The sequence below is a fragment of the Lissotriton helveticus genome, chromosome 8 (assembly GCF_964261635.1).
Source record: "Lissotriton helveticus chromosome 8, aLisHel1.1, whole genome shotgun sequence".
NCBI classification, from domain to species: domain Eukaryota; kingdom Metazoa; phylum Chordata; class Amphibia; order Caudata; family Salamandridae; genus Lissotriton; species Lissotriton helveticus.
Genome location: NC_136069.1, coordinates 1,155,166,368 through 1,155,191,130, shown reverse-complemented (window position 1 = coordinate 1,155,191,130; position 24,763 = coordinate 1,155,166,368). Strand labels below are relative to the sequence as shown.

At 45.6% G+C, this 24,763-nt stretch overlaps 1 protein-coding gene across 1 annotated transcript in view; it reads right to left on the bottom strand.

Annotated features, from left to right (window-relative positions):
* Positions 1 to 24,763, bottom strand: part of GRK1 (G protein-coupled receptor kinase 1) — a 636,766-nt gene that overhangs the window by 362,344 nt on the left and 249,659 nt on the right. Inside the window, exon 5 of the mRNA XM_078658078.1 lies at positions 189 to 313. Within this exon, the coding sequence (XP_078514204.1) occupies positions 189 to 313 (125 nt within the window). The remainder of the gene's footprint in view (positions 1 to 188; positions 314 to 24,763) is intronic.

The window sequence follows — 24,763 nt, the reverse complement described above, 5'->3', positions numbered from 1 at the left end:
CTGCCCTTTTATTTTGACGCAGGGCAGCGCAGCAAGCCTTGCATCAAAATATTGTAAACCAGGCCCGTAGAATATATGCTATCAAGCGCGGCACGAAGTACATAAATAGGAAACTGAGGGTGGGAAGCAGGCAGGTGGGAAGCTGTGAGGACAGACAAGTTGCATCCAGTCAAGGAAGACTTTGTTACCTTTTCACCTCGGGATCGGAAGGGTCCCTTCGCTGCGATCATTTCATACAGTGTCACACCAAGCGAGAAATAATCCACTGAATAGTCATATTCTTCGCCTTGCAGTAATTCTGGAGCCATGAAACCTATAAAACGGTTAAAAACCATTTTAAACTGAAGAATGCCTAAAATTCCCATTCCAGGGCATGTTGAGTAAACAGTAACAGTAGGAGGGGTTGGGGAGGTCATTCACAAGCAGTGCATTATTTTACTTTATATTATTATATTATTATATATTATAATTATATTTACTTTGAAGCAAACAGTGATTATGGGCTGTCAATAAATATATTAGGCCCAATTCTCCAACTCACATGGACAAAGTTCTCGATTTATGGGTGTAAATTCATGTTTTGGACTCTCAAAATATTGACTTGTAAAACAAAAATAATAATAAACGCATAGCCTCAACATTTTTCTTCAGAGCCCACTCTGGTGGTGCCCGATACTGAGGGTGACAAACAGGACTTTAAGTGGGCCGGGTCCTGACGGTGCTCAGCACCGTCAGTTCTAAAAAGCAGCTGCTGAGACGGGTCCCTATCGGTCTCTCCATTTTTGCCCTCACCATCAGGGTGAAAAAAAATCTCAACTCTGCAGCAGTAACAACTTTCACTGCCTCTGAGGTAACTTCAAAGAGACTCGTTATAATGCTTTCACAGTCTCATTTCAGAATTGAAGCATTTTCAATATTCTATACAACGAAGCCGTAATTGTTGCTTATTTGTCTTATGCAACTAACAACCATTGGCAAAATACCAGTCGAGCGGCACACTATGCTAAGCACAGGTTTTTAGCTGATGTTTTTTAGCCATGCCCTTAGTTACATTGGCCACACTCCTTTGAGAGACCCCCCCACCCCGCAGTTTTTTCATCCCACTTAAAACCCTGATGGCAATTACAAAGGATGACTAGCCTTAGTTCAACCTTATACATATTTTATCCACCACCCTACACGTCTCTCTTTATCACACCATTACACGTTCTATTTCATCCCTGGTTTCTCTATCTTTCTCTCTCCTGCTGTGAGTCAAAGTCTGGTGAAAAAAATACTCTCAAGCCACAAAAATAAACCCCAGTGCCCACCACCTACAACCAGTGTCACATATTAAGCACAGGGTTGGGCTAGGGGTGGGTGCTCCAGGATGGAATTGTCCTTGGAAGTTTGTGCACACCCATAATATTTCATGTTGGAGGGTATACAGAAAATGTTCCACAGCCGTTTCCACCCTGGGCATGAGTGAGTGGAAGATTGTTGGCCATGGTCCTTTCTGCAGTGTCATCCCTGATTTTTTCTTTCCACTACCTACCTCTGCGGAAATCGTTTTGTAGGCTTCTCGGATTCTGTGCACTTTTCCTCTGGTAATCGGTGGCAAAGTGCTTGTGTTCTTTTTCGAAAACATGGTACAATTGGTTTATACCTAATTGGTGCATTTGATTTACATATATGTCCACAGTAAATGTTACTACATATCCATAGGTCTTCTAAATTAAATAGAACTAGTGGGTACCAGCACTCATTGTGCCACCCACTAAAGTAGCCTTGAAAAACATGTCTCAGGCCTGCCACTACAGTCTGCAGTGTGATTTTAAATGCCCATTTTTTCCTAGCAAAATCCTCCCTTTGCCAGACCTAAACCTTCCTTTTTAGTACTTATAAGTCACCCCCATGGTAGGCTCTAAAGCAGGGGTACTCAAAGTACGACCCGGGGGCCAGTGGCGGCCCGGCAAGCCTTCAGTGGCGGCCCGCGGAGCTTGAGACTTCGCACCTGTGTGTTTTTTTTTTTTTACTTCAGCAAACACCTCGGGGAGCAGCAGTGCGAGTCAGAGACACTGCTCTGTGGGGGCCTGGGCGATTCCAGCCACAGTAAAGAGTGGAGCTGCAGGGGCGCTAAGAGGTGAACAAAGCCTCATTAACAAACAAATGGTCGTTTAAAGACCTGTTAAGTACTGGGGTGCCTTGGAGGCTGTGTCAGCCAGGCTGACTGCACAGGGGAGAGGGGGTGGGAGGGGGAGGGCAGCAGGAACTGAGAGCTGGGTGAGGTGGGAAGGCAGAGCAGGGAGTGAGAGTCCGGGTGAGGGAGGTGGAGGGCAGAGCAGGGAGTGAGAGCTGGGTGAGGGAGGTGGAGGGCAGAGCAGGGAGTGAGAGCCCGGGTGAGGGAGGTGGAGGGCAGAGCAGGGAGTGAGAGCTGGGTGAGGGAGGTGGAGGGCAGAGCAGGGAGTGAGAGCCGGGTGAGGGAGGTGGAGGGCAGAGCAGGGAGTGAGAGCCCGGGTGAGGGAGGTGGAGGGCAGAGCAAGGAGTGAGAGCTGGGTGAGGGAGGTGGAGGGCAGAGCAGGGAGTGAGAGCCCGGGTGAGGGAGGTGGAGGGCAGAGCAGGGAGTGAGAGCTGGGTGAGGGAGGTGGAGGGCAGAGCAGGGAGTGAGAGCCGTGTGAGGGAGATGGAGGGCAGAGCAGGGAGTGAGAGCCCGGGTGAGGGAGGTGGAGGGCAGAGCAGGGAGTGAGAGCCCGGGTGAGGGAGGTGGAGGGCAGAGCAGGGAGTGAGAGCTGGGTGAGGGAGGTGGAGGGCAGAGCAGGGAGTGAGAGCCGTGTGAGGGAGATGGAGGGCAGAGCAGGGAGTGAGAGCCCGGGTGAGGAGGTGGAGGGCAGAGCAGGGAGTGAGAGCCCGGGTGAGGAGGTGGAGGGCAGAGCAGGGAGTGAGAGCCCGGGTGAGGGAGGTGGAGGGCAGCAGGGAGTGAGAGCCCGGGTGAGGGAGGTCGAGGGCAGAGCAGGGAGTGAGAGCCCGGGTGAGAGAGGTGGAGGGCAGAGCAGGGGGTGAGAGCCTGGGGGAGGGACGTGGAGGGCAGAGCAGGGAGTGAGAGCCTGGGTGAGGGAGGTGGAGGGCAGAGCAGGGAGTGAGAGCCGGGTGAGGGAGGTGGAGGGCAGCAGGGAGTGAGAGCCAGGTGAGGTGGGAGGGCAGCAGGGAGTGAGAGCCGGGTGAGGGAGGTGGAGGGCAGCAGGGAGTGAGAGCCAGGTGAGGTGGGATGGCAGAGCAGAGAGTGAGAGCCCTGTGAGGTGGGAGGGCAGCAGGGAGTGAGAGCCGGGTGAGGTGACAGAGGGCAGCAGGGAGTTAGAGCCGGGTGAGGTGGGAGGGCAGCAGGGAATGAGAGCCGGGTGAGGTGACAGAGGGCAGCAGGGAGTGAGAGCTGGGTGAGGGAGGTGGAGGGCAGCAGGGAGTGAGAGCCAGGTGAGGTGGGATGGCAGAGCAGAGAGTGAGAGCCCTGTGAGGTGGGAGGGCAGCAGGGAGTGAGAGCCGGGTGAGGTGACAGAGGGCAGCAGGGAGTGAGAGCCGGGTGAGGTGAGACAGATAGAGACAGAGACAGATAAAGACAGATAGAGACAGAGACAGGGACAAACGGAGCTAGATAGGGTCAGAGACAGATAGAGGCATTGGCAGACAGCGATAGAGGCAGACAGCGATAGAGACACAGCGATAGAGACAGACAGCGATAGAGACAGAGAGAGAGAGACAGACAGAGAGAGAGAGAGACAGACAGAGAGGGAGAGAGGGAGACAGACATAGGAAGGGATGGAGACAGACAGAGAGACAGACAGAGGGAGGGAGGCAGACAGAGGGAGACAGGGAGACAGATAGAGGGAGAGAGGGAGACAGACAAAGGGAGGGAGACAGACAGAGGGAGGGAGACAGACAGAGGGAGACAGACAGAGGGAGATAGACAGAGGGAGGGAGACAGACAGAGGGAGACAGACAGACAGAGCGAGGGATGGAGACAGACAGAGGGAGACAGACAGAGGGAGGGAGGCAGAGGGAGGGAGGCAGAGGGAGACAGACAGACAGAGGGAGGGAGACAGAAAGACAGAGGGAGACAGAGGGAGGGAGGGAGACAGAGGGTGGGAAGGAGGGAGGGAGACAGAGGGAGGGACACAGAGGGAGGGAGGGAGGGAGATGGAGGGAGGGAGCGAGAGAGAGAGATAGAAGGAGGGAGACAGAGGGAGGGAGAGAGAGAAAGAGATGTGGGTGTATGCTGGTCTGTTGGCTCAGTGGATGAACGCGTCAGCTGCAGGGGCCTGTGTTCAACTTCATGGTCACAGTTTTTTTCTTTCTAGCCCCTTCCCCCTCCCTCACTGACCCCGCCTCCACCAGTGCGGCCCTCGGCCACAAACCACACTGTAAATTTGGCCCCCGAGAGAAAGTTTGTGAGTACCCATGCTCTAAAGGCTCACAAGGCAGGGTGCATGGTATCTAAAAAGCAGGATGTGCGTTCGAGTTTTCCATGTCCTGACATTGAAAAACTGCTAATGTTGTTTTTCACTGTTGTAAGGCCTGTCTCCACCACACTGGGTTATCTTATTTGTTAGTTCTGGCAGCCTTAGGGTGGTCTTTCCCAAACCTTTATCCTTCTAACCTCTACTTTTTGCAGTATTGTTTTTGTTGGCCTTAGGACTATGAGCCCTTTACCACTGTTGACCAGTGCTAAAGTGCATGTGCTTCACTCACTTATCCACAATTGGTATATTTAATTTACCTGTAAGTGCCTAGTAGAGTGCACTACATGTGCCCAGGGCTTGTAAATTAAATGCAAATAGTGGGTCTGCAGCACTTATTGTGCCACCAACATATGTAGCCCTTTAAACTGCACAGCCTATACGTGCAGTTTACACTGCCAAGTCGACTTTGCATTTAAAAACCCTTGCCAAGACTTAGACACTCCTTTTATTACATATAGGTCACCCCTAAGGTTGTCCCTAGGTAGCCCATAGGTCAGGATGATGTGTAACTAAAATATAAGACATGCACTTTTACGTTTTGCTTGTCCTAGTAGTGAAAAACACCTAGGGGCAGATTTACAAGCTCCTTGCGCCTCATTTATGCCACCGTTGCGTCACTTTTGTGATGCAGCGGCGGCGCAAATCCTGCTCCATGGTGCAGGGGTACTTACAACGTGACGCATCTGGGAGATGCGTCACGTTGTAATGCCCTGCGCCACATGTAGGCGTTCCTGTGCGGGAAGGGGGCGTTCCGGCGCGGGAACACCTCCTAAAAGTGGCTGAGTGAAATCTACAAGATTTCACTCAGTCACTTTTAAGCCCATGCTGCGTCAAAATCCTGCACCTGCCTGAAGCAGGCGAAAGGATTGACGCAGCATTAACTAGATAGGACCCCAGAGCATTGCTGGAGCTGCGTCGCGCTTGCGACGCAACTCCAGCAATGCGTCACTTTTACGGCACAGATGCGTCACGCATCTGTGCCGTTTTTGCACCATGGTGCGCCGCATTGTAAATGCGGTGCATCCATGATGGCGGAGCTGTGGCGCACAATAACTGGCGCATCCCTGCTGATTTGCAGGGATGCGCCAGTTATTGTAAATATGCCCCCTAGATTCGTTTTTCACTACTGTGAGGTCTACCCCTCTCATAGGTTAACATTGGGAACTTCTTATTACACTGTTAACCTGTAATTCCCGATTTACCTGTAAGTGCCTAGTAGAGTGCACTACCTGTGCCCAGGGCTTGTAAATTAAATGACACTAGTGGGTCTGCAGCACTTATTGTGCCACCAACATATGTAGCCCTTTAAACATGGTTCAGGCCTGCCACTGCACAGCCTATACGTGCAGTTTACACGGCCATGTCGACTTTGCATTTAAAAACCCATGCCAAGACTTAGACACTCCTTTTATTACATATAAGTCACCCCTAAGGTCGTCCCTAGGTAGCCCATAGGTCAAGATGATCGTTTTTCACTACTGTGAGGCCTACCCCTCTCATAGGTTAACATTGGGAATTTCTTATTACACTTTTAAGCTGTAATTCCCGATTGAGAAGGAGATGCTCTATCATGTTTAATTTCATTGAAATGGTAATGATACATCCTATTTGCTGGCAAAGTTGGATGTAACACTACTTATTTAGAAATGCCACTTTTATAAAGATGGCATTTCTCTGCTCTTAAAGCTCTGTGTGCCTGTAGCCTGTCTCCAGTGCACATCTGGGGTGGGTGACAGCTGGACATTGTGCATTCCCTCTAGACAGCCACATCCAGAGGAAGGGTAGGTGTGACTGAGTGGCCATCTGCATCGTGCTGGCTCATCTTGGGCAGTATGGGAGGGAGGAGCTGACACTTACACCTGAATGTGCAGTATCCTGTACCCACACAAAGGTTCGATTAGCACCCTGTAGTGAGTCTGAAGCCAAGGCTGAGAAAGAGGGTATAAGTACTGGGTCCCTGAACCCACAAAATCCAATTCAGTCACTTTTGGACCTGTGAAGAAACTTTGCCAGGAAGAAGGACTGCTGTGGTGCTACAAGGACTGCCACTCTGCTGTGCTGCTGCCCTGGAAGAACTGCCACTCTGCTGTGCTGCCCTGCTGCCTGCTACCATCAGACCCTGCTCAGGAAGAATTGGACTCCTTCTTGAACTCAGATTGATCTTCAAGGGCATGCTGGCTTGCCATCTGTTTTGAGACTCAGGGGTATCAAACTCTCACCTCCTACTCCTGTGCCTGGTGCATTGGAAGTGGAATCATGTGCTTGCTCTAGTGGAACCAACACATCCTCTGTTGCATGAAGCAGAATTGACACATTGGCGCTGTTGTGGGAAGAGAAGTAGCACATCGCACTCGAACAAGAGCGTCGCCTCCAGAACTGCACTCTTCGCATCACCATAGCTGCAGTGAGAGATGATAGACACATTCCCTCGACTACATGGAGAAACCTGGCACATCAGCTTTGAAACCAAGGCGTTTTGGCACTTCATTTTCAGAACCGGCGCATCGCCATCGTTGCATGGAGAAAATCGATGCATCACCTCGACTGCGGGGTTGACACTGACGCATTGCTCTGCTGCACCCCGCATCTCACTGTTGTGCTCAGGATCAAGGTACTTTGTTTAGCGGGCCTAGCGTGGCTCCTGCATCTCGCCCACACTCCATCACGGGTGACCTGTACTCTTGACTTTGACCTGGTCTAGCACAACAAGATAACCCCCATAGGCGCTTATTCCTTCTAAGTGCCATTTTTTTTTATCTTTAAAAAATCATAGCTCGACTTCTACTTATTGGATTTTTGTCATTTTGGTAATTTCATTTATAAAATCATGATCTTATTTCCTAAACTGACGTCTAGTCTTTTTGTGGTGATTTCATTGTGTTACTGTTTGAAGCGTTGCTCAAATACTTTACACATTGCCTCTTTAGTTCAGCCTGCCTGCTATGGGCCAAGCTACCAGAGGTGATCACAGGTTAATTTAAGGTGTGTATCTGACTTACCCTGACTAGGATTGTGGTGCCTGCTTGAACAAGGTGCATACCTCTGCCAACCAGAAATCCAACTTCTAACACTGTTATACTTAATACGTGCTAACTTCAGATTGGGAGCGGATAGAAATGTGCTGTTTACTCTCAAATTAATTATAATTTTACATCCTCTTTAGTGGTAAAGTTAAATTTCAAGTAACTCTTCCAAAAATGCAACTTTTAGAAAGTTGGCATTTTTCTACCCAATCCAACTGTGCATTTCTGCAAGTGTCCTGGGTCACATGACCATGAATGGCTCTGTTGTAGTGAGTTGTGCTTTGCTTCTTGACAGTGAGACCAAGGAAGCCTAGGTGTAAGGGGGAAGGGACTTCCTTTAGGATGGCTGTTTTAGGGGCTCTACCCTGCCCTGATTACATTTCAAATGCCAACAGCACACACAAAGGTACCGAACACCATGTCTGCTCTTGCCTTGTCACCCTAGACAGTTTGAAGCTAGGGCCAAGGGACTAGGGGAAGGGGAACAACTAACCAGAAATAGTTTTGAGGGTAGGTCATCGAATTCCCTCACACAGAGGCTGGCAACAGGTATAAAAATGGAATCACCAAAACAAATCAAGAGAACACTCCTGGTCCTGTGGAACATTCAGAAGGAAGATTGCCCTGCTTTCTGAGGAAGAGGGACTGGCCTGCTAAATGAAGAAGGAACATTAGACCTGCTGAACCTTAACCCTGGCTACCAAGAGTGACTTAAGGGTCAGGTGGCTGACCTCCTGTGTGAGCTGTAAGGACACAATAAGAATCCAGAGGCCTCACTGACACTACCCAGATGACCAGCACCAACTGGACCTGTCTGAGCCCTGCAGTGGCCTCAACTGGAGTGAGTCCTGATCCCCAAGAAGTGCACCCCAGGTCCTAGACCCTTGGCCGGCATCATGAGAACTCCTCCTGAAGAAAAGGTGAAGTTACAGAAGTTTTCGGGTTCCTCACAACCGCAAAGAGACCTTTTGGTGCAGACGTTTTATCACCTGTGATGACTACCAATGCAAAGCTCCAGCGGGACCTGATCTTTGTGCCAACAGTGGCTGTCTGCGATGACTGGCCGTGTGAGACCTGCACTTCATGCCAAAAGTGCCCATCTGTGACGATCAACCAATGCAAAGCTCCAGCAATGACCTGCACTTTGTGCTACATCAATGACTGTCTGCTGCATTTCAGCTACTCCCAGCTTCAACAGCTTCCTCTCTTGCCTCCTCCAAAGCAAACAGAACTCTTCGCACCAGACTTGAGAAGGTTATTCCCCAGTGGAACTAACCTGGTCCCCGTATCCGACCATCACTCCATCATGGTCAGCATGAAATTGTGACTTTTCCCCAATTTAGCACAACCAGATATCCACGAGCAGTGCTTTGTACTTTTTGGCACTATTTTCATCTAAAACTTTATACTCATATTGCCAGTTCTAACAATTGGATTTCTTTTTTTTGTCCTCATTCCGCCCACCTTCTTGCTGGTATATCTCATATCCCTCAAGGAGAGGTAACTGAGTTTGCCCACGCAAAGAAAACTGCTGTTTCCACATTCAGCTCCCTCCCTGTGGAAACCAGGGTGATGGGAAGCCGGGACCTCCAGCATATCTGGATTAATCATCGGGACCCACTTTGCTGTTGTCTCCAGTCTACATAGAGCGCCCAGAAATTCTTCCATCTTTTGCCATCACAGGCAATATCGTTCTGGCTTGTAAAATTAATAGCTCTAAGACAGTCAGCAAATACTGGGGGGTTTCCCGGCTTCCACAGCCTGCATATTTCCGGTCTTGCCAACAATATCACATAAAAAACAAATTTGGATATAACAGAATTTGCTCGTATACATGCTTCAGGATGCAGCCCACAAAATATAAGCTGAGGGCTTATCTGGATCTGTTGGCCGATCACTTCCTTTATAAAGTTACATACCAATATCCAATAGGGTATGATCTTTGGACACTGCATAAACATATGTAGATCATAGGCTGAGAGGACCGTGCATTTTGGCCAAGTATATGCATTCCCGGTTACCTTTGAAAGCTTGGAAGGAGACCAATACACCCTATGCATAGTAAACAGATGATTTCTCTTGAGAGAGGCCGGTTTTACTACTGCACGTAATATAGAAAAGGAAGTATGCCAGACTTGCTCGATATTACCCTACCCGTATTCCTTTTCCCACAGGTTAGATATATCTGACAGGCTCTTATCATCTGCCTCCATCAAGGCCCAATACCAGCTAGAGACCTCCTTTTTTAATGGCCCAGTTCTCATCGCCTGTTCTAATTATGACTCTTCCTCCTCTTCAACCCACTCTTGAGTAACCCACCAGGAATGTACCTGATAATATTTGAATCTCTTTAATTGCTTCTTGGTATAACTGCATAGTGCCGCCCAGCCCACTAAACTTGATCCCGCTTTCAAATCCGCCCAAAAACATAAGCCCGACACTTTTAAGAGTTGACTGAGCTGATTGGTCAAACATTCAGGAGTGCCCGGCGAATCCCAAATCGGTGCCCAGGACGAATAATACGGTATTCCCAACCTCCTCCGAAAGTATATAGATGTTCTTTAGGCAGTTTTCAAAATCTGTAACCTCACTTTTTTTAAATACTTCGGATCCCGGTATTTAAACAAGAAGTGATACTGTCCCTGACTAACACCAGCAAGCATTGCCTCAAAAATTTACCCCATTGGTGACCTATCTGGCTTATTTAGTAACATGCGGAAGTTCTTAAAGTAAAATGCCTGACAGTATATAAGTAAATCCGGTAAGGCCAATCATCCCACCTCCAGCTTTCTCCTCAGTTTCTTCCATGCTATTCTGGGTCCCTTTGATGACCAAATAAAACTACCTATTTTGCCCTGGAGTTTAGCTATATCTTCCCTTTGGAATATAAGAGGTATAGAATTTAAAAGTAAGCTAATTTTAGGAAGTACAATCCTCTTAATAAGGCTAACTCTACCATATATATTAAATGGTAGATTTGCCCATTTTACCAACAGGCTCTCAACCTCCTGACTCACTTTTTTCTAATTAACTACGGGGATTTGATCAAGTTTCTGTGTGATTATTATACCCAGGTATCTCATTTGAGATTTAGTCCCCCAGCTACCATTGCCTTGGTTCCAGTCCATGACTTTGGGTTTATCGACATTCACCTTATACCCCGATATCTTCCCGAAGCTTTGAGCTTTTGCCATCAAATTAGGAATTGCAGCCTCCGAGTTAGTGGTATACAAAATCAGATCATCCACGTACAATTCTAATTCCAACTCCATCCCAGCAGACTTAAAAGGAATAATGGCGGGATCTACTTTGATTTGATGCGCAAAAGGCTTAATATATAAGTTAAAGAGGAGTGGAGACAGGGGACATCCCTGTCTCGTACCTCTAGTTATGGAAAACCTGTCTGAAAGTTCTCAATTTTCCAAGACCCTAGCTTTAGGGAGACTATAGAGATTTTGCACTGCTCTCACCATACTTTTTGGAAATCCAACATTTTAAAGGTTTTCCCAGAGGTAAACTCAATGCACTTGGTCGAAAGCCTTTGCTGCGTTTACTGCCACTACTGTCAAAGGCAATTTCTGGGCCTCCGCTATATCCCTGACCCCCATCATCATATACATGAGCTCATTAGGCTCCCTTGAAACCTTTTTGTTCAATATGCACTACTCCCTTGATGACCTGCGCTACTCTGGAAGTTACTACCCCTGAAAAGATCTTATAATTGGAATTTAAGAGTGATATTGGTCTATATGAATCAGGTCTTTGTTTGGTTTCAAGATTATAGCTACTGTTGCATCTGACCAAGATAGAGGTGCTTCCTCACCATCTATATATACTGCATTAGCGCCGGGACACCTCTTAGGTAGCGCCGGGACACCTCTTAGCAGGTAGCTGTTCGCGCTCTATAAAAGACAGTATTATTATTTATTATTAGTAAATACTTCTTTCAGAAAGGGAGTTAACGTATCCAGAATTAAAGTATATATCTCCACTGGATGGCCATCTGGCCCAGCTGCTTTTCCGGCAGTCATTTTCCTGCATTGTACCCTAATCTTCTCCACTGTGGCCTCTGCCTCCAAAAATGTCTTCTGCTCTCCTGTTAATTGCGGCAATTCCATCCCTCTTAACCACTTCTCTATGTCTTCCTTCCTTGGTTGGATGTCCTCCTTATATAGGCTACTTATGTATCTCCTGATTTCCTCTCTAATTTCTACGTTAGTACTTAAAAGTGTCCAAGTCTCTTCATTCATCAGATTCAATATCGAATTCCTGGCTCTATCTGTTTTAGCTTTCCATGACAAAAGTGAACTACACCTTTCACCATATGAAAAGAGATGAGTCTATTCAATATCTTCTTATCTATCAGAGCTTGATACTTTGCCCTCAGATCTTCCGGTTTCCTGCGAAGCCCTGATACCTCAGCAGATCCCTCTAGCAAGGCCTTCTGAAGTTCATATTCCTTAACCTTGATTTCCATAATTCCCATCTCTCCATTCTGCCTTGTTACATGTCTTTTACAAGCCATTAGAGAACCCATTATTGCTCTTAAATATGCTTTAAAAGCATCCCAAACTATTTGTAATCTAGCAGAACCCTTATGAAGGTTGAAGAAGTCGGCTGTCAGTCAGTCAGTCAGTCAAAAATACTTTATTCGGTTCATAGCAAAAACCATAAAAGTATACTACATAATACATCGAAGTCAAGACCACTTTTTAAAAATACAACAGAAAGAATTGTGCAAATTTTACAAGCCATACAGTACAGTTACATATATATACATAAAACATGAATTATAAATATCAATAGAAAGAGTAAAACAAACACGAAAGACAATTTAAAAGAAGCAGAGCGCTCGATCATAGTTCATAAGTTTACCGCTATGTACAATGTATCCAGTTAATTTTCCTCCTAAGTCTCATTGCTATTGTCAAAAAGTTCGCTATATTAAAAATCTCCCAGGTATTAGACAACAGCTGTGAATACAAAAGGGCAGGTTTAACTTGCCTGAAGCCCTTATCTTTAATAAGAGGAATAATGAACTTTTTACGAATGGGGCACAGATGCTTACAGAAGAAAATAAAGTGCACAGTGTCTTTAATAGAGAATCCGTCACAAGAACAAATCTCCAATTCCATCTCCTTAGTCCAACTTGGGCGTTCTGTAAGAAGAAGGTGGAATTTGTTCAATCTAAACTTAGTCAATAAGTATCGATGGTTCATATTATTGACGATTCTCAGGAAGGGTTCTATACCACTGGTGGTTATTAACAGCTGGTGAGCCCTTACTGATGGTTTGCATAATTCCTTTTCTTCTCTTGCTAGATATGCCAACTGCTTGTATGTGTCTTTTACCCATTTCACATCCCCCTTCAGTAAATTATTTGGGTGGTCAAACAATTCTGGGTGACCCATTTAATTGCTAGTTTTTTAACATAGTTCAACCAGGGGATGGTATTGCCGCACTCATGGGCTAAACAATCCCTGAGAATCTCATGATTCAGCTCTAATTCAGGGTTCAACCATATTGAAATCCATTTCAATAGTGGGGCTAAGGCTATGCGGTCTTCTAGATATTCTACCCCACACTCTTGGTGAACAATGTATCCAGGTGTTGACTGGGGGACGGATAAGATAGATTTCACAAACTTATCCTCTGCCACCTGCAAAGCCTTTACATTTTTGAACCCCACAGATCAGCTCCGTACATAGCTATTGAGATGCATTTGGCGTCATATGTTTTCAACACAGCCTGTAATGGCTTCACCCCCAATTTACGGGCAAAGTCCAAGACAGCAAGGATAGACCTAGCAAAGGCATTACGTTTGGCAACTAATTGGGGCAACCAGGCGGACTTATCGTCAAAAAAAACCCCAGGTAAGGAAATCTTGTGACCCTAGATAAAACATTCCCTTCACAGTGCATGGTTTTAATTATTTTGGGCTTGCTGCCCACAATCATTACATGCGATTTTGAAAAGTTCACACTTAAATCCAGCGCTTTCATAAAATTAGCAAATAAATTAAAAAGACATTGCAACCCCACTGCTGTGCGTGCTATTAATGGCCAGGTAGATTGTTTGGAAAACCTAATCGAGCACCACTTACCCGAAAAATCTAAGCAAGCACACTTTTCATTTAGTAATTTTTACTTACTTCATCATTTTCACAAAAACATTCACATATGTCCGAACATCGAAACCTTTTCAGTAGCAAAATTCACATGGAGTACAGTATTCAAAACACATATTTTACAGACAGTATAAATGAGACATATTTACAATTACACCATATAATATGAAAAAGACACAAACAGAAGATGCCTCTATTCACTCAATGCTTGGGGCACCAGTCCTGATATCAAACCAACAAACAAGGGGGCGTTCAGTTCTTTTTGCTGGCCTGCTTGCTTGACTGTGCTGGAAACTTATAAATCCGAGGGTCAAATCTCAGGTAAACATTGTCTTAATTTACAGTCCTGATATGCCCTTCCTGAATCTCGTTCCAACACAGAGTCAACGCGTTTCTAACCCAGACTTTTTTGGGGGGTTCTCCTCAGGACCTGGACTGGAAACTGTCCTGTACTGTGAAACATACAAATAAATACATAATCGGTGTGAGAACAGCTGATCCCTTTTCCTATCTGACTCACACTCCCCTCAACCTCAACCTGAAGTACCTGAAATGAAGTCTTGACGGAGCGACTGTGTTACTTCTCTCAGGGACACTGTGATTCTGTGATTCTGCAGGTGTACAAAAAGTGTATAGGAGATGCCCAGGGTCACTATAATATTGTGTTTTAAGAGACTCGGTCAACAACAAAAACGTGCACTTGATTAAATATCCTACCTCACGATAGTTTTTTCTGTCCTCGATCAATTGCGGTTTTTTGATGAAGCCCGGTGCTGTGAACAACAATTGAGCAGTGATTTATTTGCCCCTGTGCTCGGTGTACATCTGACACGCGGCTCTGCTGCAACGCGTCTTTCACATACCTTGCAGATGGAAATTAACCAGATGAAATCGTGGTTGTCAAGGGGATGTTTGTTAGTAATCCTGCCTGCCGGGTCTGTGAACGTAACATGAAGCACACATTTCAGAAGCTTATCAAACCCGCCGTTTTGACTCTTAAGCTGAGTTTCAAGACTTTCACTTACATCTGCTTTGTGTTTTGCGCTCGATGTAGCTCACCGCTGGCAGCTTCCGCGTTCGACGTCAGCATGCGACACAGGGCGTGTCCGTTTTTTGAAGGGGCCGTTCCGTCGGCTTGACTCCCCGGGGCACTTGGTCTTTGTAGTGCAGATACTATATCCGTCCTGTTTGTTTTGCCTCTTGCTGTATTCCGCGCATCTAAACGTTTTTCACCGAAGTTTATGAGCATGGTTATTCAGCAACGGACTCAGGGGCCACAATTATCTTAAATTACTCATTTCAGAAAGTTCATTCAATCCGTTGCTTGTTGTATTGAATTTCAGAATCAAAAATGCTTCCTTCCGGGATAGTTGCAGATCAGGGTCCCCTCCAGTTCCCGGTGCAATTTTGATTGCTGACAGAATAGTCCATTTGAACTCATTGGGGCCATGATTCTTTTCCAGAAAATGAGCCACTAGTGGGGCGGACAACACCTTGTTCTTCAACCTAGACCGGTGCTGGATAATCCTTTGTCGCGCTTCCTGTGTTGTTTTGCCGATATACATTAACTGGCACGGGCATATAATGGCATATATGACATATTTGGATATGCAGTTTGTAAACAGATTGTGTCTCCAAAATGTTTTGCCATCACTGAACAGTGTGCCCTCTACAGTAGTGTCACATGCCGAGCAGGTTCCACACTTGTGGTGTCCTTTCACTGGACGTGGCCCAAAGAGGGTACTCTGGGTGGCTTTTTTGACCAGAGGACGTGTTGACATAATTTGTTGCCCTATGCTGCAGTTCTTCTTTAATGCAAACAGGGATTTGCCCACCTGGGGGATAGCATCTTCCACCAGATGCCAGTGGTTCAGAATGATTTTCTGCACAGGTTGTGTGTGGGGCCCAAACGTGGAAACACATACCATCCGTTCCGTGGGCGGTTTGTGTTTCTTTTGAAGTAAATGTTCTCTCGGGGTCCAACGTGCCCTTTTCATTGAATGTTTGACCAACTTGCATGGATACCCTCTTTCTTGCAGCTTTTGGCACAGGGCTTCGCCATGTATCTCAAAGTCTTCCACCCTTGAACAATTACGCCTCACCCTAAGGAATTGTCCGTAGGGGAGGTTGTTTTTCAAATTTCTTGGATGATAGCTGCGAAAGTGCAAAGCATTGTTTTTATCCGTTTTCTTAAGGTACAAAGAGGACATCAGCCCCTCAGGGGTATGTTTGATTTCAACGTCCAGGAAAGAAAAGGATTTACAATCATACGTCAAGCTGAATTTAATATCAGGACTGCGGTTGTTCAGCCATTGATGAAATTCCTCCAAGGACGTGGATGATCCCTCCCAGATGTGCCACACGTCATCAATGCACCTTAGCCACTGTTGTATGTGTACATTGTATGGGTTGTCATTGTATACGTACTTGTCTTCGTATTGCGCCATATACAGTATCGCAATTTCAGGCGCAAAAGGACAACCCATTGCGGTCCCTTTGACCTGTGGGAACAGTTCGTCCTCAAATTGGAAAAAGTTTCTTTTTCGAGCCAATGCTGCCAGGCGTAAGATCAACTCCGTGGGCACTCGATGTGGACGAGGTCTTCTTTCAAGATATATCTCCATAGCTTCCAAACCATCTTGTTGGGGAATTTGTGTGTATAAGGACGTTACGTCCATTGTTGCAAGTATCTGGGTTGTAGGATCGAATTGAAATCCTTCCACCTTATTTATAAATTCCATTGTGTCCCGTAGGTGTGACGGAACCTCTGATATAAATGGTTTTAAAAACACATCTACGAATTTGGACACTGGCTCGAAGATTGAGTCACACCCGGAGACTATCGGTCGGCCGGGTGGGGTTGAGGCATCCTTATGCACTTTTGGTAAAAAGTATAAATGAGAAGTTCGGGGATGTTTTTTACCAGATATTCTGCTTCCTTTTTACCAAGGATGCCTTTCTCCTTGGCATCATCCACAATCGATGTAATTTCTTGTAGTATCTGGATGGTAGGGTCGTAGGAAATTGGTCGATACCATTCCAAGTTTTTCACATGTTTAGTGCCTTCGGTTTTGTATAGATCTTTAGACCAAAGGACCACCGCTCCCCCTTTGTCTGCCGGTCGACTCACCGCTTCTCGCTGGTTCCTCAAGTTGTCAATGGCCTCCTTATGTTTTCGAGTAATGTTTGCTGGAACAAAGGTACGCTTTCTCTCGATGACATTGAGTGCTGAAAGTACCGCATGTTCGAAAGTTAATTATTTCTTTGGGCATATTGTAGTTCGAAGGGTAGAACACAGACTTGTTTCTCAATCCTGAGACTTCAGTAGAGGCCATCTCTGGAGAGTCTCCTGAAGAACCACTTCAAGCGAATCTTCCTAAAGAATTCAATAACTTCCATTTTGACTTTAGTAAAGTCCATCATAGTGCCGGGGACAAAGGACAATCCTAGTTCAAGTACCTCCATTTCAGCCTTCGTGAGCACCTTGTTTGAAATGTTGATAATTGGAGATTTATTCATGACTTGTAATGTTGTTTGCGCGTTGTCATCTCCCATTGGGGTTTGAATCTCGTGCGTGATAGTTTATTGTGTTTTTATCTAGGAACCTAAATCGATATTTCTATTGTATGCCCTTGTCCGGTTATAATCAATAATATCCCTACAACGGCATAGTAATCATATCCATATTCAGTCGTAGCACATGCTGTCACATTAAGCAAGGCTACTTCCCCTGCCTCCTAGAAAGCACAACGAGTTCTCTAAACAAACCAAACTTCCAGCAAACTGGGAAATCCCCCTTGCTTTTGTTTTGATTTCATCCTAGAACTCCTGTAAAGCACTGTAAGAACGGCCAGTTCTTAGTGACATCTTTATTGACGTCTTATGTCCAGCCTTACGTCAAACCCGGCACCTTTCAGGTATAAATATACCAGCGTTACCTTAAGCAAACACGGTGGTGGTTTTGGAGCAGCGATCTACTTGCCCGAGAGCCTACGGACGCTGCCCCTACCTTTTGACGCACTGAGAGAGACGCTGTCTTTTCTCCTGCCGAGAAATCCAGCTCCGGTGTTTCCAGATACCTTCGCGGGTTACTGGGATATCAAGTCCTGAGACAGAGATACAAGACCTCCTGCTTTCTAAGTACCCAGGTACGGAGCTGCCTAAACCCTTAAAGAGAATTCTTGAGTCAGATTCTTGGCAAAACAAACTTAACTTAAACTGCTACTTATTTACTCCTTCCCACGTATTAGGCTTAGGTCAGGTACACAGGGGTAGGCGTATTTAGAAGCACTAGTTGAGTACATTAGTCAATGTATATATGTGTATATATTTTATCTATTTTAAAGTATCATATGGCTAAGAAACCATATCAATGCTTTTACAGTATTATTTTATAATCCTCCTTTTACTGTACGCACTTTACTTTACTATGAGTATTGCAATTGTGGCAATTCATTTCTCTTGTATGAGGAAGAAGACTGCTCAATAAATTACACCTTTTATTGAAAACGCCCGTCTCTCTTTTCTCTGCATTCTGGTGAAACTAAGTACGCACATTTGACTGAGTGAAATAGCTGTCTATTGTTTTCACACGACTCTAGAGATACACTCTTATTCTGAGGGAGCAAAGTTGTCATGTTATATGGTTGTCGGAAGCTAATCCCTTCTTGTCTATCCAGGGAGGTTAAACTCCTCCTCGTTTATTCGAGAAAGTTTCTAGTGACCTCTGAGCTAGCTGGCAAACCTTAAGTCTAATATAGTCAGTAGAGACCTAGTTAACCTCAGTCCTACGTCTACACTGCTGAATATATTATTCCAATGCGCAGAGCCTATTGGGAATATAGGAACTACACTACAAGTTGCTGGCCCTGCCCTAAAAAAGGCCTCTTTTGTTGCTGATTTCTGTTGGAGGACCCCTCTCCTGGGTCTGAATCACTTGTAGACTCGGAGGAAGAGGTGTCTGAGAACGTAAGAAACTTCTTCTTAGATCTTCCTTGATACGTATTCAAGTACCTTGTAAAGTCTGGTCGCGTGTAAAACTCGTCTTTTAAATAAGGATACACTGTCTCCAGATTGAAGGTTTTCTTATCTTTATCAAATTTAGTAGTCTTGAAATTAATCGTATGATCTTTAAACGTTGCTAGTTCTTTCTCAATTCTCTCCAAGAGTACTTTTGCTTCAGACTCTGTGTGATTGTCCTTAATGGCCTTTAGTTGCTCCTCTATCTCTTCCTGTTCTTTCTTACAGATACGTTGGGCAGTCTCAATGGTGTGCACCATCAGGTCTCTACTGCACTTAGTACTTATACAGCTAAACCCCTTCCTGTACACTGGATCATCGTTGAAAATAACCGGAACACTTTTCACCTGCAAGCCCCAGGGAATAACACCTGCTCTGAGACGTGCTAGTAAAAAATGGCCGTGTAATTCGGTTCTCACGTTTTTCTTCTGTAGTCTGATTAGCTTATCGCTAATATTTTGTTGTTTGGCCGAGCTACTCAAATTGATAGAAGGGAAAAGTGTGGAGTCAGATATGAGTTTTTGTATGTGATCCTCGCTAAATGACAATGTATCTTTGTCGGACATATCAAATCTCAGGGTGGGATCACCTACCCTGACCTCAATTGATGTTACACACTATTTAATTTGCTTGAACAACGGAAAGCCTTGCGAGCGAGTGCTCGCACTACTAACAGTGAAACCAATGAAGGCTTGGGTCTATATACTAACTGGCCTAGACCACTCTAAATTGGAACAACAAAACAAATGGCCAGGTAGATTGTTTGGAAAACCTAATCGAGCACCACTTACCCGAAAAATCTGAGCGGGCACACTTTTCATTTAGTAATTTTTACTTACTTCATCATTTTCACAAAAACATTCACGTATGTCCGAACATCGAAACCTTTTCAGTAGCAAAATTCACATGGAGTACAGTATTCAAAACACATATTTTACAGACAGTATAAATGAGACATATTTACAATTACACCATATATATGAAAAAGACACAAACAGAAGATGCCTCTAATCACTCAATGCTTGGGGCACCAGTCCTGATATAAAACCAACAAACAAGGGCCCGTTCAGTTCTTTTTGCTGGCCTGCTTGCTTGACTGTGCTGGAAACTTATAAATCCAAGGGTCAAATCTCAGGTAAACATTGTCTTAATTTACAGTCCTGATATGCCCTTCCTGAATCTCGTTCCAACACAGAGTCAACGCGTTTTGAACCCAGACGTTTTTTTGGGGGTTCTCCTCAGGACCTGGACTGGAAACTGTACTGTACTGTGAAACATACAAATAAATACATAATCGGTGTGAGAACAGCTGATCCCTTTTCTTATCTGACTCACACTCCCCTCAACCTCAACCTGAAGTACCTGAAATTAAGTCTTGACGGAGCGACTGTGTTACTTCTCTCAGGGGCACTGTGATTCTGTGAGACTGTAAATTAAGACAATGTTTACCTGAGATTTGACCCTCGGATTTATAAGTTTCCAGCACAGTCAAGCAAGCAGGCCAGCAAAAAGAACTGAACGGCCCCTTGTTTGTTGGTTTTATATCAGGACTGGTGCCCCAAGCATTGAGTGAATAGAGGCATCTTCTGTTTGTGTCTTTTTCATATATATGGTGTAATTGTAAATATTGTATTAAAAAAAGGGGGGGAGAGAGGAGATCTGGCTCGATCAAGAGGGCAGATTTACCACTTAAGGGAAGTGGAAGGTCCAAGCCACAGTTATTGCCCTAGTGACGTAATCAACAAAAAGAAAGACTGGGCTGTTCCTACGGTGTGGGTGCAGGTCAAAATGTGTGGAAATGAAAGGGTGGTTAAATGGTAACCATCCAATGGGTGTCCATTTTGTTGGATGTAATGGCCTCACACACCCTTGCAGGTGTCATGCTTCATCATGGGCCGGTGCTCCTCGTTGGGTGGGCGGTGCCAGGGGTGATAGTAGACGGATAGTGAAATTAAAATAACGCAAGAGTACCAGAAGGAATTTTATTCTGATGGTCCCATGCGTTAATTAAAAACAATGGTTAGTCTGGGAGTAATGGAAAGTTATGTATTCCGTGCTCAAGATTATACTACAAGGTGGTCGACATGTTTCTCGCTTAGGGCAAGGTACCCGCGATTCATCAGGACCTAAAGTATACCTGTCTACTGTGTTTCTGATCTGTCTAAGTATCAGTGTTCACATCAATAGTATTGAAAATACCTGTTTGTACTATGTTCCAAGCCTAGAGGTCCGTGGTAACATGTACCAGCAGTGCCTGGCGGGATAGACAACGGTGAGCTAAGCCTCTGTTGCTAAGGTTGAGTCTCCCGTGCCTGTGTTAGAACACCTGCCCGGTCCTGGCTGAGAAGGGTAGGCGTTCTAACACAGGCACGAGGCACAGACAGGTATTTTCAATACTATTGATGTGAATAAGCATGGGCGGATCTAGCGGATCTCGCGTACGCGAACTTGCGGATTTACGGATTCGCAATCCGCGAAGATCCGCGAACTCTAGCGGATTTGCGGATTTTCCCGTTTTTTGTGTTGGCGCGCGTTCGCGCCGATTTTGGGACAAGTTCGCAATTGCGAACTTACTTTTCGGCTCGCAACGGCCGCGACTATGTTGTTTCTACGTCTGGTTTATCATCACAGGTTCACAGCACCCTCTGTTTCACCACTGCCACCCTCTGGGACACCCATGCCACCCTCTGGTACATCCTCACTGCCACCCATTAGGTTTATTTATCACTGTAGATTATGGTGGTTGAAAAAAGCAAGCACACCTGCCCTTCTTCAACTGCCATCAATTAATTTGTGGGTCATTAATGTGTCAGTAATATTGAAACTTCCAGTCTGGCTGGCACCTGCTTCCTTCCTTATCTGTAATTTGCTTTTTGTTGCAGTGAAACTTTTTTTTCACAGGACCTTTATGGTCTACTTGTAGCTATTCTATGGGCCTGCTGTTTGGGTCATAGCAGGGTCATAGAATAGTTGCAAACTCTGGAGGGGCCCCTCAGGAAGCACTACCTTGAATGTTACTAATGTTAAGTTTTAACTTTTGCACCTGCTCATTGCTTTCAGTTTAGCTAAAATCGTTTTTTTCTGCAATTTCGCGCGTTTTTGGGGGCTCGAATCCGTGCGAGATCGATTTCGGAACCCGCGAATACGTGCGAATACAAAATTGTTTTTTGTGCGACGTGTATGTTCGCGTGATCGTGCGCGTGTTCGCGAGGCGCTTCTAGCTATACATTTGCCAAGTTACCCTATCGGTCGTACACAGGCGCGGCCATCTTGTTTGCGTGACGTAATTCCGTTTCCGGCCGCTATGTGTAATCTCGCAAAGTGTGCTGCTCGCTAGTACAATTTCGCGCGTGCTCGCAAGGAAAATCTCGCGCGAACTTACCCACGCGCTCGTGAACGGGCGCGGCCATCTTGTTTCTCATTCATTGCTATGGTTCTGGGCATGCTTTCTCTATCCTCTCTCAATCTCTGCCATCCTTTGCTTGTTTGAAGTTTATTTGATCTAATTTTACTTATTATCTATCCCTCTATTTTTCTAGCTCTATATTTTTGTGTTTTCTGCTGCTTTTAGTTACTTTTAAACTACTTTTTTAAACTCTTTTCTTTTCTTCTTCACTATTCTATTTCTTGTTTATCATTTAACTGTATTTCTGCCCAGACCATGGTAAAGGGAGCCGGGAAGCACCCTGAGAAGGGGAAGGGTCCCGCACCCCGTGCCCGGCTCCCGTGCGGGCGTTTGAGGGGGGAGCAAGTGGTCCCGCGGGAGATCTTCAGCGCGGAGGAAGTGGCGGCACTGATCTTCCACGTCCAGCGCCGCCTCCCCAAGACGATCCTGGGAGGCGGCAAGATCGCGACTGGCTATGGCATCCGGGAGCGCCGCAAGCGGTGGGAGAAGGTGTGCCGGGCCATGTGTAAGATCTCTGGGGTCCGGCGCACATATAACCAGGCCACCCACCGCTGGACCGATGTCATGGACCGGGAGCGGGACTTGCTGGACGCGCTCGGCGTAGAGGTCCCCGGGCTTGGTGAGTAGTAGTAGCTATTCATTTACTACTCTGTTTTATCCAGCTCTGTTATTTGCAAATCTTTGTTCTTTACCAAGAGCAATAATGCTGCCGATTACATTGAGGTAAATTATATTTCAAAATCTTCTATGCATTTCAGGTGCACTGCTCTCCTTCTCAGTAGCCTTGCTTGCTACTATGCTTCTTTGTTTTGTATGTTGTGTTCAGAAGCATTTCATTGGCCTGAGAAATTATGTATGAGTGTAGTGTAAAGATAAGAACTGCGTAATGCTAGACAGTAAGGGTCATATTTTCAATTACCGGCGCATTACTGCAAAGTAGCAGGGATGCGGCAGTAATTGTGTGCCATGCCACCACCACCCATTGGCCCAAAACGTCTCAGAAGCCTTACGCATCTGTGCCGTAAAGGCAGCGCATTGCTGGAGTTGCGGGCCAACGATGGCGCAGCTCCAGCAATGCTCTGGGGTACCCTATCTCCCCAATGCTGCATCAAGCCGTACGTCGGCTTCAAGCGCGCAGGGTTTGAGTCATGCATCATTGTCCTAAAAGTGACTGATTGACATCTTGTAGATTTCCCTCAGCCACTTTTAGGATTCGTTCCTGCGCAGGTACGCCCTCCCTTGCGCCGGAACGCCCCCTGATGGCGCAGGGCTTTACAACGTGATGCATCGCCCATATGCCCATATGTGTTTTTTTTTAATATATACGCCGCACCAACACCATGGCGAGTCTTTTGTTCTGCCGCTGCGTCCCAAAAGGCACGCAACAATGGAGGAAAATGAGCCGCAAGGGACTTCTAAATCAGCCCCAACAGACTGAAGTCCAGTCCTTCCTTTAGACACATGGCTATAAGAAGAAATAGTGGCGGTGGTGGGTGGATTGATAGTTTGAGTATTCACTGATCTGCAAGCAGGATGGACTTTGTCTGTCACTTCGCGTGCTGCGGACTGCTGCCTGCAGTGCCAGGCCTAGGCAAACCTCTTTAGTAGTCTGTTTATTGAGTTACATAGGAACTTTCTAAGTCAACGTTCCGCAAATCAGGCAATACGAATAACGTAGTATACCACATGAGATAGATCCCGTGGAATAGTTGTCTATCTATTTGCTATTTCTCCAAAATATTTTGTTATTGTTCTTTTGAAATGTTTGATTTGGTTGAAAAATCTCATCCATGTTTTCTGGTTTTTCTTTCTTTCATGTTGTACATCAGCTCCCCCCAAGGGCAAGAGGACACAGGAGGAGGGTGCTGAGGATGCAGGGCAGGATCGGGCAGGCGAGGGCTCCTTTGCTGGCCCCAGTAAGTTTACATTTTAATAAACAGTACCTATTTTTTCCTAGCGTTCCTCATTCGATTTTTTCTAAATCGTCTTTGATCTTCTTGTAGACTGGATATAAATTCTTATCCTGCCTCGAATATGACTCCCTGTGGTATTACTAGACTATTCTTATTAGTCTGTCTGTGTAGCTAACTAAGATTGGACATTTGGCAATTCCATTGGACTCCCATTCTATTCAGCAATAGCTCTATGCACTGTCTCCTTACTGACTAGATAGTGTGGCAGAGTCATTCAGCTCCCGAAGTCACCGATGATTGATCCCCAATGATCTCTAGATTATCGTACACAGGACAAGAGAGTACGGAGTCACAGCACAGTCAAGAAGTGTCAGAGGCACTCATGCTTGCAAAAATTCCGAAACCTTTAGCTCATCCACTCTAGTCTGGAGGAACAAAAACCACAGAGTCTATTTAAGTTTAAAAGCTTTATTAAAAGTAAACACATTTATTAAAATCTACTTTGTCATAAAACTATTTAACTGAAAACGGAAAAGTGGTTAGTGCTGACGATTAATTGGACACATTTCTTGTGGTCGAGCCGAGCTCTCACCTGGTTTGAACTTGATCCTGGTCGTGTTCTTAGGAGTCAAGCTTCTGTCTGTTAGGAGAAAAAGTGGTGCGTGTTAAAAATCAAAAGCAAGCATTCATCAGTTGTGCATAAAAGTGCAGCAAGACAACAGCCTTCCCTGGAAAATGGGACATTTTTACTATGGAGTAGACAGTCACAAATTATTAATTGTATT